The sequence below is a fragment of the Amblyomma maculatum genome, chromosome 6 (assembly GCF_055883805.1).
Source record: "Amblyomma maculatum isolate TAMU_Amacu chromosome 6, ASM5588380v1, whole genome shotgun sequence".
NCBI classification, from domain to species: Eukaryota; Metazoa; Arthropoda; class Arachnida; order Ixodida; family Ixodidae; genus Amblyomma; species Amblyomma maculatum.
The window spans coordinates 12,812,054-12,825,999 of NC_139349.1; the positions used below are offsets into that span (position 1 = coordinate 12,812,054).

The 13,946-nt window shown below is 47.8% G+C and overlaps 1 protein-coding gene across 1 annotated transcript in view; it reads left to right on the plus strand.

Moving 5' to 3' along the window:
• Window positions 1-217: 217 nt before the first annotated feature.
• The window catches only part of Fas1 (fasciclin 1 Fas1 domain-containing), a 48,929-nt gene continuing 35,200 nt past the window's right edge, over window positions 218-13,946 (plus strand). Inside the window, exon 1 of the mRNA XM_084606089.1 lies at window positions 218-391. Within this exon, the coding sequence (XP_084462215.1) occupies window positions 284-391 (108 nt within the window). The 5' untranslated portion in view covers window positions 218-283. The remainder of the gene's footprint in view (window positions 392-13,946) is intronic.

A 13,946-nucleotide genomic window follows, 5' to 3' on the forward strand; every position in this document is an offset into this window, starting at 1 on the left:
CCGGGTCCATTGTAGAGCTTTGTTGTCGGGACACACTCCGGTGCGCGATGACGGTGCAGCAGCAGCAACGGCAGCCGGTGGGCGCCGCCCTGCGCGGTGGTTGGGGGGGCGCCCCGCGGCGGCTTTGTTGCGCGCGCGGGCAAAACCGGTGCTTGGCGGGGGATGACGTCAGCTGGACGCCGCGACCCCCCCTTTCCCAGCAGAGGCAGCGCCGCTCGCGGGGGAACAATGCGCTAGGCGTCGTCTCCGCCGGCGTCGTTCCGCGCTGTGTCCCGCCACGACCATGATGACGCCGATGGCTGTGTGCTCCGCGCTGCTCCTGGCCGTCGCCGCGCTAGGGGCCGCCGAGAACGTGCTGGATGCCATACGCAACGACGGCGAACTGTCCAGGGTGAGTAGCGCTCGCTCGCGCGGCGGCATCGCGTTCATTTGACGCCATGTTCTCCCGAAGACCCCATGGGCGAGCCGTCATGGCGCCGGTCGATCGAAACCGCCGCAGCGGCCCGCGCGAGAGCGGCCCGCCAGCGCCGCCCATTCCGGTCCTTCGACGGCCAAAATACGCGCGCTCCGGACAGGCCTGCCGTCGCCTCTTCAAGCGAGCCGTGAATGGGCCGAGCAATTGGAGGCACAAAGGGACCGGAAGAAGCGCTTCGGGTCGACGGCTTCTTGGAGCGGTCCGCGCCGCTTCACGAACGCGCCGGCACGCGCGAGTCGTCGCGCGGGTCCTCACGGGGCGGGGCCGGCGACCGTTTCCGCGCGCTCCGCTTCACGTTGCCGGTGACTTCTCGGCAGTCCCGCTGGTCGCGCGGCTTCAAGCTCATCTACCGTGCGCGTCCCGTGCCCAAGAACCACAGGACGGACCTAACTACCAAGACCCCACGCGATAGATCCCCTCGCAGCAGCAAAACCAAGAAGCGCACGCCGCTGAGTATCAAGGGAACGTCCACAGAGACCTACCAGGCTACGTCCGGTGCACTCCATCTATGAGGCCGAAGTGGACGTCTCGTGCGTGCAGCGTCGGCTACGGCATTCGCCATGGGGTGGGGCTTGGGAGCCCTTTTGGTGGGGAGTCATTCCGCGCTCGGATAATCCGCGACGGTTACGGACGCTCCCCACGGCACTTCCCCGGTAGCGTCGCGGCTACACGAGCGTGACGCACGGCCCAATCTTTCTCGCTACCCAGGCGCCGAAAGAAGCCGCAAGGCGTCCAGATTTCGGTTGACAACAGATCCGGCGAGCCCTCACGGCTTCCAGATTGTACGTAAAAAGCGTTCGGGCTATAAGTGTGCGTGACGATGCAGAGAGCCGCTAGCATGGGCGAGCCCCCCAAGACGTGATTCACTGTGTTTCGGTTTCTCAAACCACGTTCGTCCCGGTATATGGGCGGTGCTGCTCACGAGCAAACGGCTGCTTCGCGTCGAGAGCCCTCGGTTGTGTACCGCTAGTGCCATTTTGTTTTTACTTGTTTACAGTTCATAAGCAGCCGCCGTTGCATGCAAACAGGTTCTCGTAAAATGGCACGTGCCTTCATTGACTCTCCTCGGCTGCGGAAGTCTCTCACCCTCCTTGCAGTTTGACGCACAACTTTTTATTTTTTCTTCTTGGGTTTGCATGTGCTCAGTCCGCCGTGGCGAGACGAGTCGTCAAACACGCTTACAAGCCAGCGACGCGCGTAGCTTCAATTGAGCAGTCGAGCGGAGCTGAAAATGAGTTGACAAACTATGCGTTCTGTGAATTTGCGGCGACGATGAAGGAGGGCATCGCACCCGTGTTCTCCAGTCGGCAAGACGGCACGGCACGGCTATGAGGCACACTGCTACGAATCAGCCACGACACGACGTACTTTCTTTTTTTCCCTGAGACAATTTATGATACACCGCTTTGTGTTCTTCTTATGGAAACGTGCGCGTTCGGGCGCAAGCAATTTCCATACCATTTAGTATTTCGAAGCACGCATTTGACGTCGCATTCAGCAGCCGGGTGTGGCACTTGTGAAGCCTCCTTCCAAGTTCTGCTGGGCGCACATCGAACAGCAACTGGACGATGCAGACGAGAAGAGGCGATGTCGATTGGAGATGCGAATAGCGACGACTTTCCCTGACACATACAAGCGGCGGGTGTTGCACGTCCTCAGCCAATTAAATGACGTCGCTACGTCCTGGATCGAGAGAGTTCTGGGTGTTCGTTTGTTGGCATCGCTTTCGTCCTTGTTGGCTTTATATTTACGGCGTGAAGTTCTGTCAGTGCGAACTCCCAGCGTAAGTTGTTTGAAGTGACCGGTATGAAGCAACGCATCTTTTCCCCAGAAGCTTTAGACAGCAGCGCCGCGATGCGCACCAGAGAGGCAATGCAGATGGTATGACAGCAGCCTCGTACTTTGGCGCCCGCCGCTCATCTAATCCGTTCTCTCGTGGTGTCCTTTCGAGGCACAGAGCCGCCAAATACCCCAAATCCTATCTAGCGTTCATCACAAGTCTTCAAGGCCTATACAACAATAAAATACAAAACCATCACACAAGTGGCTGAGCGGAAATCCGTTACTTTTCCTTATGGCATCCAAAACATAAGAAGTCTCAAATTGCCGGCATTTTACAGCTTGCCCCACAAGACCTTAACTTACGCGTTTTGCAACACTTCGATGTTTAGGCGGCGCCCCTTTATTGTATTCATTTTGTGTTTTCTTTCTGGCTGTCCTTGCGTGATGACTCCCTGCTCTAAACGACCAGGGCCGCAGTCGCAGCTTGTTCTCTGCATTTTCAGATCTTGTCGATTCGCGTAGTGTGCAGCGCAGATTGCATTCTGCTCATTGCCCTCGGCCCAGCATACCTCCGATGTGCGCTCGTAATTTCTGTCTCGGGGCATTGTCCGCTTGCGCATTGCAACAGATTTCGGTGAAGGAATGATCGGCGTCCGCAGGCTTCTGCTCCGGGCCGTGCGCCCAACAGGTAGGCGGAGATTTCGCCGTGACGTAAGGTGGTTGCGTAATCGCCTTCTCCTCCACCGCTTCGTGGCTGCCATTACCTGCAGCCCTGTAGCAGCGGCAGGCGTTTTGATCGCTCAACCGGCCGTCCCTCCTTGGACGGCTTGCGACAGCCTAGCCGTCCCTCTGCCGCCGCCGCTGCTTGCACGGGCGGCGAGCAACGCCATGATTCTATAGTATAAGGAAATCGTTTTCGAATAGCTTTATGCAGCACAATTTTTGGAGTTTTGTGCGTGAAGACCGCCTGGAATATTATGTGCGATATGTGGAACGAAAACGTAATGCCTGTCGTCTCAATACATCTTGGCTTCATTTCGCTATAGAGCTTCTATATCATTTGCTTTGACTTTGAAACAACATGCTAAATGCTGATCGATAGCTTCTATCCGTTACAATTGTTCTTCTAAAGGTAGGAGAAGTAGACGAGCCAATAGGCGTTCAAAGCAAATGAGCACTAAGCAACACTAGCAGCACGCACTCGCTCGCACATTCGTGTGAACGTCACTTTCTACATAGAATCTCCTGCAATTGTAGATATAGTTTTGTCCTATTTCTCTATTTCTAACACTGCGTGACGGAGTGCGATTTGAACCAGTTCAGCCATTTTTACGCAGTGGGGTTACAAAAGAAGTACACGGACTCGCAGGCAGTGCTATATTTGACCATAGCAGTTGGATGCGTCCAGACTAGAGCTAGAAAGTCGGATATGGAGCTAGTGCTGAGTGCTCTTGCAAAAGCCTTCCGTTCTTTTTCTTTTTTTTTTTTTTATCAGCGCAGGAATGGCTAGCCCTGTCCCCCTGTTTTGTTCCAAATGCAATAACCGTGCTCCCTGCCACACAAATCTACAAAAGGTAGCTAGTCTGGAAAAGAAAATTTTCTTAATGCCAGTGCGCAAGACCTTAACTTGAAGATTGTAGAGTGCCTTTCAAGAGCGGATGGTGAGGCTATAGAGCTAAGTTTAAAACCACGCGCCTAATTGTCGAGAAAATGTTTCCTTTCACGGTCATATTGGTAATCGGCAAGGACTGTCGCCTCTACATAATGTCCATGAACACGCCTTGCTTGCTTTTTAATAATGTACATACAGCAAATCGATAGCGGCCATTCTGCCCCTACGCCATTTTTCTTATGTCAAGAGTAGCATAGTAATGATAAATACTCTCGGCTATACATGAATATTGGCTTTACAACATGCAGTGTTGCGTTTGTCTTTCAAGTTCAAGTACAGTCGTTCAGTCGTGTCCGACTCTTCGTGACCCTATGGACCATATCACGCCACGCTTTCCGGTCTCTCACTATCTTCCCAACATCACATAACTTCATCTGCAGCGCCTCGAGGATGCCATCTAACCATCGCGTTCACTGCCTACCCCTTCTCCGGTGACCCTCAACCTTTCCAAACATCAAATCTTTCTCCAGCGACTCCTCTCTTCTCATCAGATGACCAGAGTAGCTGAGCTTCTTCTCATCAGATGACCAGAGTAGCTGAGCTTAACTTTAGAATTTGACCTTCCAATGAGCAGTCAGGGTTTTTGGTCGACAATATCGACTGATTTGATCTTCTGGCCGTCCAAGGAACTTTCAAGAGTCTCCGCCAGCACCACAATTCAAACGCGTCAATTCTTCTGCGGTCAGCCTTCTTCACAGTCCAACTCTCGCATCCATACCTCACAACTGGAAAGACCATAGCACGAGTTATACGGATCTTGGTTGGCAGTGTAATGTTTCTGCTCTTTACTAGGCGGTCAAGGCTAGCCATGGCTATCTTTCCCAGAAGCAGGCATCTCCTAATTTCATGGCTGCAGTCTCCTTCCGGGGTAATCTTGGAGCCCAAGAAGAGAAAATCTGTCACAGCTTCCACTTCTCGTCCCTTGATGCTCCAGGACTTGATAGGGCAAGACGCCATGATCTTTGTCTTTTTAATGTTCAGTTTAATCCCTTACACCCGTGTTAATTAACTATTAGCTCTATGAAGTTACAATCTACAAATAATGAATGACCAACGTTACATTGAGGGTGTCAAGACGCCGACGCCAGCAGAAAAGTATCAGTCATGACCTGAAGGCTAATCGTAAAAACGCTGAGGTACAGGAAAGCGAGAATGCGCTCCGCTAACATTGCAGGGGGAAGACTAAGAATGACCAATGACACCGTTATGATTGCCAACCAGGCGATGTAGCGAATGAATCTGAGAAGCCTGGCTCTTTCTACCCGGTTGCACTCGATAACCATATGGTCGCTACTTCTTCGTTGAAAGAAAAAATTTGCCTTATACGTTATGCAAAACCTAACTGGCTATATTTATAATTTCATATAATGCTACATCTAGGTAATGTCTCCAAGTCTGGAAACGTTGGGGCTGCGTTCTGGCCCGGTTCGCCACTACTCCATTCTTTCGCCTGATCGTCCGCGGTTTGAGAGCGACGCTTGTTGGGAGCTTTGAAAACTAAATCGCAAAGCCTATTAGTCACGAAAGAGGCCCTGGAAGTCGAAAGAATGATCCCACATACAGCTTTGACGAAGTACACGGGACCACAAACTTTTGCGGAACATAGACACCAAGTATGACATTAATTCCTGAAGCTCTACATTGGCAATAGAGGTTTACCATTAGGGTCGCACTGTTATATTCGGGGCTGCATGCGTAAGCTACAAGTCAGTTAATATCTTCAGCTAACGTCCATGCTTTAGAGACGTCAGCAGCTGTACATTCGAATCTGCGAGAGAGATGAAGCACCCCTTTTCAGTTCTCCTGGTCATTGATTGATTTACTATTTAAAATATTGTGAATACGACTCAGACTAAAATATGAATGCATTATTATGAACAATTATGCAGGGGACAGCAATAGTCTTCAAAATATATACAATATATATTTTTCTAGACAAAATCAACCAGTACAAGATTAAGAGATATCAAGTCCTATCGACAGAGAGGAGAGTTCCTTAGGATCTTTTGTCATAAGCATGATTGTGTACCTTATTTCGTTTTCACGGTGTTTTAACGAAAATAAAAAGCACTAATTCGTTCCGCCCTAAAGAAAATATAAAAAATCTTTCTATTATCTGCATAGCTAGGTTCTTATTCAGTTTTGCTGGGGAAACGGATTAATGAACGAAAAGCAGTATTCGAATTCATTAATTTTACATGATCTGAAGTAAATAAATTATAAGTCTGGTAATTTAGCACATGTCAAGATAAAAGACAAAATATGGGCGTTATCTGCCATTTCAAATCGATACTCTTTTTTTAAGGTCCAATTCCACAACTTCCGAGTTCATGTGTCTTTATTAACTGTTCAAATATTTGCAGCTGCTTTTGCAAGCCCTATGGCGATATATGCTTTGTGAACGCTACGTGGTTGCAGTAAATATACTTGTTCAGAGTTCTTATTTTCTCAATTGTTTGAGCTTTCGAGTATTTATATAATATACATGCGCTGTGCTGCACATGAGCGTTTTCATCCATGTCGAGAAGTGTGGAGAAGATGAAGTATAGAAATGCCAGCATATTGTGGGTATGTATTAAAAAGTTAAATACTATAGTCGTCTTCAGTTAGACTTGTGGGCCCGTGTTTGTAAGGATTGATCACTTAACTGATGACAGGTGTCACTTAAGACTGATTTGCTTTCTAGTAGTTTTGTTTTAAGACGCGCTTTGAAATTCCTGCCGTACTACTTTGCACAAGATATTCATAATTATGCATTCCGGTATGCCTCACGCCCCAATGTCGGTGCACACTGCCGAGGCGGCACTCAAATGCAGACGCTTGATCCAGCGTCACGAATATGTAAAGTCGATGGCCGTTTATCTGCTGGGTTACGCATCCGCGATCTCGGGGTCGGCGCTGCAGTGGGTCACGCCCTCTTGTTTGCGTGATTTAGTCAAGCGGATGATATCTGCGATGTATCTTTCTCGGAAGAGAAGCGGTCTTGTCCGCGATAATAACTGGCGATGTTAATTCACGCAGTTCATGCCGCTAAGGCCCATGATTGTAACGAGTACAATGCACAACAAATCAAGATCGGTGATCGCTTTGTTTCGTCGCCGCTTGCCAGAGCTCATACATTAAGTACTGATCAAATCAACAGGTGATTGAAGAACATGTATAGCTTATTGGCGTTATAATGCGACTCCATCTTGCCGCAGTCAGCCGAAGTTCATTGACGCAGCTAACGGACCTTTATTTTCTTATAAAGCGCATAGCGATAGCGACCAGCTCTCGGACAGCAAGACGCGTGGCGTGAGCAGCGTTCGATTACCCCTGAAGCGCCGTGATCAGAGTGGGTTTGTTAGGAAACGCATCGCGATCGCACAATCAATCGGTGTTACCGTAAAAAGGGAAACAAAACTTTTGTTTTGTTTTGTTTTGAAGCTTGCGCAGATCAAGACGCTCCTGTAAGGGTGGCGTGAAGTCCTCTGTGATTGCAGCTTTCATAAGAACATTTGAAAACAGCCGTTTGCATTATTTAATTCACTTACGAAATGGCATTGCTGAACACTAGCGAAACCAGATTTGGCTAAGGTCGGCGTATGAGAGACTACCCAGAAAAAGGCGATTAAACTGACGCCATGAACTCGCAAGGAATACCTTTACATGCTTTTGTGCGCCTATAGTCATTTATGGGCTACACAGTTCAGTACAAGCATAGGACATACGCTCAGCTGCGAATACGCGCAGCCTACACGCCTTAAGTTTAACTGGCGATATCACAGGAGCCTCATAACTTATAAGGAAGCCTTTGACAATTTTACAAAGTTTTGCTTTCATTAGCCGACCTTGGGCCTACAACTTTGACCACAGCTTTCTAGTTTAACTTTATAGCGATGTATACAAAGGCTGTTCTAATCAGTTGAGTTTGCACAGCATCTTCTGGAAGCGTCCCAGCCGAATCCTTTTTATAATCTATATTATAGCATTCAAAAAGCATGATGGATATTACCTGAGGCCTCGTGAAGGTTTGAGCCGCATCGACCACTCCTTGTAATTAGCACTAAGTGACGCATAATGCAAACCTTCCACAATTAGTTTTCACAGAGGACGTTACAGCACTGGAACTGCTTTTCCTCGATACGATTGGCTCTATATGGTGTGGCGCGTTTTATTCATAGAGTAGTTAATGTTTTAGTCTGTAAATTCAATTTGTGATCTTTGCCCTTCGTGACTGGTGCCGATTCCTCGTACATGTTGTCTAATTCTCCTTTAATCTCCTTCATGATGCGAAACCAACAATTAAGTGAACTATAAAATGTTTTTTTTTGTGTCTATTTTCTTCCAACTTCCTTCCATGCTTACTTATATGAGGTAATTCTTTAGTTAATAAATTTATTTAGTTGAGTAGCCGTTTTTTAGGCTCACAATGGACTCTGTGAATTCCTGTTCAGACATGAGTTCCATGTGACGCCGTCTGATGTTGCGCTTCTTTGCAAATCTTGTGGATGCGAAGTCGATTATAAACTTTGCAGTCACCTCATAACTGTCTTTGTTAAAACAGGGTATACATACACACAAAATACGTGAAGAAAAAAAAAAGTATCGCACTGATGTAAACGAGAAAAAAAAAATCAACTTTGCACATACGAATTTTAGCTTGATTCGATGGAATCTATCTGGGCGATTAGGTATTTGACGTATTAAATTAAAATTTTACCCATTAAAATTGGGCAACTCAAACCAATTCGGATGGGCTCAGTACGTGTCTCAAATTTTAATTGCTGACACATAAATGATGTTTTACCTCTCCGTTTTTCCCATTTTATCCGTAACTTTACACGTAATGATAATGTCATGGCATGCGCATGAAGGGCACTTGAAATGTTGGCAGCGTATGGTAATGAGTTGTCGTCGAATAGACCTGACGTTCCTTGGCATCCGTGCTTGTCGCTGCGAGGGGCAATCAGGAAAGCGGAAATGGGCGAAGCAGCGGCCGTCAAGGTTACGTGAAAGCTGTAATCTACGGTTAAAACAAGCACGACTTGTGCAGCACATGGTATATATACAGCCGCGTTCTTACGGGTACGCGGCAGTCAGTCAAGGTTCTGCTAGTGCACTTGATGCTGCGAAGGTGCAGCATGGTGATAGCGAGGAACACTGCTGAACGTTGTTACTGGCTGACAGCGTCAATCATTGCATTTACACGTCGATACTGCTCTAGTGTTTATCGCTTTTCATAGCGCGGCAGCGATCGCTGGCACACGTGCACAACGTGAAAGCCCGAGAAGGCAGCATGCAAGGAATCCTCCCCTGTTTTACTCGCTTTTTCCATCTACCCTCTTTTTTACCTCCAGTGCCCTTTAGAAGCACGTTTGTTGTGAATATTTTTTTCTTTCACTTGAATAACTAGTGCGGCTGTTTCTCTTGCGGTTATTCTAAGAAAGCCCCCTCCTCCCCTTTCACAGCATTCTTCGTGCTTTACTCTCTCATTCTATTTGCCACATGTATCAAGGAGTTGATAGTGTATGAGGTGGTATATAGGTCCCTTCGATCACCGAAAATTAAGGGTAGTTAATTTGAGGCAACTACAGCTAAAGCGATCTAAAGAGCGCTTCACGTTCTGGTTCACAGTTCATCACGTTCCTTGTTGCCTGGTGCGTTGTCGCGTTCTGCGTTTACAAACTGAGTAGTCGCTGGGCTAAGAGTGGCTCCTTTTTGGTTCTAATCCTTGACTCTCGTAAAGGATCAGCTGAAAACTTGCTTATTACAGTTTCTGCTGCCAAAGATCAGCGACGGGTGCAACCATGGTGGATCTGGAATGTGTACTGTTAGCCGGAAGAAGGGAAAGGAACAATGTGTCGCGATTACAGCAAGCGGACCATAACCAATATCTTCATCAAATAAGCTCTTACACACACTGATGCGGTCAGACTCTAATGCGCGAACAGCGAGGCTGTAGCAGCCATGCCGAACGCAAATGAAGTGAGTGGCCAATCTGAGCGCCGAGAAGCGAACCTGCCCGCAAAGCCGTGCACCGCAGAACGGTGGAGGAAAAATAAGCGCTGTGCGGTATTTCCCTCCCGGAAACCGCCCGCGCAGCTATCGAGGGAAACGCAAGAGGGGACTAACTGCAAACAGGGGGCATCTGCGAGTCAAAATCATGGCTTTTCCGGTGACGATCAAACAGGTCACAACACGCTGCTAATCGCCCATAACGAAACATGAAAAAAAAAAAAAAAAAAGCGAAGTAAACAGTACATCATAAGGCGACAAGCCAGGCGGACACGGCAGGCGCACCATGGACGTTACGAAAGGGCAGCTTCCAACCGACGTATTCAAGGACTTGGTGTAGCCTGAAAATTCAAAACTGTCTTTGGACCCCATCTCCAGGTCAAGCTCGCTGAGTGTACTCCCAAAGAAGACGGCAGAGCCACCGCTTCAGACGAATAGCCACAACTACAGGTTATAACACTCTATATTCGGCGTTGTTTCCTATCTTTATGTAATGAACTAGTTGCACCTCATATTGTTGTGTGATTGATATGATCACACATTCTTACACGCTGAAGTAGCACTACACGCTGTTAGCAATGTGGTAGTGGATGGCTCGCAATCAGTTTCGGCCCACTTAGGTCGTGAACTTGTTATTGGAAAAACGTCCATGGCATCATCGGAGGAGCAGATGCGATCTAACCATATCCAAAAAGCGCTTAGAGCACTTACAGCAAGCACTTCAGTAACGGCATCGCACAGTGGCCGCAACGAGCGCCAAACAGTGCAGCCGTTGCTTCGTTGCTTCTCGCACGTCTTCAAACGCCAATGATGAGTCATCTCTAGCCTACAGCGCAAAGTATAGCTGAGGTATACACAGCACAACTACGCATATAAATGCTGCACAAGTCTGCCCTTCCACTGTTTTAACGGCAATACGCAGTTCTGGAGATCCCCCGCCAGTTGAAAAAATGCCGCTGTTGAGTGAATAACGCCATAATTAATGAGAAAAAGCTGGTGACATTTTCTCAGTTCCAAAACGCGCGGGAAGCTTACTCTGCTGGTTCACCATACGAGTGACAGCAGTTTATAGCAGACAATGTGTCCCAACGGACGAACATGACGAGCACAGAAATCGAGTTTTCCACGAACGAAACCATACAGGAGCTTGATAGTCACGTTATGTAAGAGGTGCCGAATGTAATTACGAAAAATAATTTTCAAACGTTTTTACTCGCAAATGCTATAATAGTCGTTTCCCCCATAATACCCAGAATCACACCTCCAAAGTCGTCCACAGTCATCAGCCGTTGATGCCCTGTTTAGAATAACTTTCTGTTAGGTATTTTATCACCTCTGGCCTCTTGGTACTAGCACACCAGTGAGCGTTCATTTACCGGTTTAAAAAAGGAAACGGTATCTGATGATAAATACGCGGGCAGTTTTGTGAATAGCCCAGGTGAGGTGACCATGACAGATACACAAGGATAGAAGCGGCAACCGATGGTCAGATGACTATGATGAGATTGCCGGTGATCACAAGGACAGGCGTTTTTCAAAAACTAGCTTGATGAACGCGTCCACGACTCGCGCTATACTCGAATGATCAGAGACCATTGGAATGGTCAACTGGTTCTTCACTGGAGGGTCGATCGTGATGGATTTACGTGGTTGTTGATGATGTTGGCGATGACGGTGACGGCTAAGTTGATTTCATACACTCAGTAACTACGTTATATAGAGCCTAACATCTTACTAAATGAAGCAGAATAAAATATAATTGAAAGCACTGCTGAACCTCCACTGGAGAAATGCCAAAGGGTGGGCGTTGTTGCTGCTTTTGTTGCGACACTTGCCGTGTCGTCATTTTTGTATATATTTAATGTTCTTATATCAAAATTCTTTTTTTTCTACTTTTTATTGTTTAGAATTTCTATCTCGTTTCTACTTTTATTTGTCTATATCCCTTAACGCCCTCCAGCGTCCTTACACTAGACAAGGATAATTATAAGGACAGGTTCGCAGTTAGTCGGCGTAAAGTAGTGGTTAGCGCTCTCGGCTTGGCGTGGACACTATCCTTTAAACGTCAGTTCGTGAGGACACGTTCTGGTGACACGCTTTGGTGACACACACTGATAACAAACTCTGATGATAACAAATTCTCACGATGCCCAGTGATGCGATCGTTGCGCATTGATTGACCTCACTTATGCAGGAGTTTTCAAGCCTGAGAGCAAAACGAGTGTTTAAAATACATACTGTCTACCAATAGAGAATGGAGCTTTTAATACTACAACCTCCTTAATTCACCGCTTCAAAGGGAATGCATTTTATCCCTTTGTCTGGATCTACCTCTGCTGCTCTTACCTCCATTATACCGATTTCCTGTGGCGCTTATGTTTCTGATAGGGATCGGCATGCAGCAGCCTCGTTCCCATCATGAATTTCAAAAGCACAACTTGGACGCTTTTCAAGTCAGGCAGCATAGTAAACGTCGTTCTCCCGGGAGTCTTAGGCAGTTTCGCTAACGTAAAAAACGGAAACTTAAATGCTTCCCTCTCTCTCTCTCTCTCTCTCTCTCTCTCTCTCTCTCTCTCTCTCTCTCTCTCTCTCTCTCTCTCTCTCTCTCTCTCTATTGTTTTTTAAGGTATTTGTGCCCTTGCACACAGCCACTCGAAGAAGCACTTCGTGCACTGAGCTGCGCACAAGACGAGAAAAAACTACTTTTTCGAAGCATCCTTTTACGCGGCGTTCTGCCGCTTATGCCACGAGAGTGCCATCCTTGCTTTATCTCATCTTTCACTGGAACCTAGCAGGGATTTGAGTGGTTAAAGCTTTTTCGGGAAGAGGTGACAATGAGGGTCTGATTAAATCTACGTTGAAAAATAGAGCTGGACTCCATTTTGGGGGCAGTAAATTCTAGAAATAGTTGGTTTTCATGCTTTAAGCAAATGTTTAGTCCATGACCCTTTTCTCAACCATTTCACCTTTGAAGAGCCGAGCCTCAGGCAGGGAAAAACTTGTAACCACAGTGCTTGTAACCATTGAAAACCTGCGGGTACCCTGCGGCACACCAGGGATCGAACCTGGTACCGCCCGAATGAGAGGCGGATGCTCTACCACAAGGCCACCGCTTGCGGTTCGTGGATGGAGAAATATTGCATGGTCATCAGCGGCAACTCGGTTGTTCAATTTTACCGGTGCTTGCGCTCAACGTTACGTTACAACGGGCTCGGTCACTTCACTGACCGCGCGATTGCGAGGTGTAGCGGCAGGGGTGTCGGCGCGCTGGCCGCGAGCGTCGGCACGCAGCCGGTGTGCCGGATTGCCTCAACTGGCGCGACCTCGCCGGAACGAAGCGGACGCGCTCGTGGGCCAAGGACGCCCCATCGACCCGGGCTCCTGCTCTCCTCCTCCTCCGGTCCGTATCGGAGGTGGCGGCTCCCGTCTTGGGCCGGAGAAAGACACGTGTAAAGGGGACACTGTTGGCAGAATGTGGATGCTTCGCTCTGGGCCACCGGGCCAGGGTTGAGAGGGCGCTGCGTACGAGCGTGGAGTAGCGTGGAGGGACAATGGGAGCTTACTTTAGGCTTCCGCGACATGTGGTTTTCTGGACTCTGATGCTGCGCATGCCACTGGCTGGGGTTTGAATATGAAGGCGCACGCACTTAGGTTTCGAACCGGGATGCTGGTTTAAGTTTGTATAGTATAGGAAAGCTGTAGTTCACGATATGACGTAAATATTTTACGGCCTCGGCTTGGGGGGTCCTCCTGCATTGAAAGCAGTGCATTGTAATTACTCTCTATCAGATATTTTGAGAGCAGGAAACGAACATTCCGGTCAAACCTTGGCGTGATTTATGTGTTCTGGCATGCGAACGTTTCTTGGTTCCATATCTGCTAAAGAGCTCAAGAGAGAAAGGGAGGGAGGACATTTCGCTCTTTTGCATTTGTCTTGTATTTCGTCGGAAAATAGCGAGTGAACCTTGCATCAATTGTTTATTACTAGTTAAAACTTCTGAAGTATATCTTAACAAAACT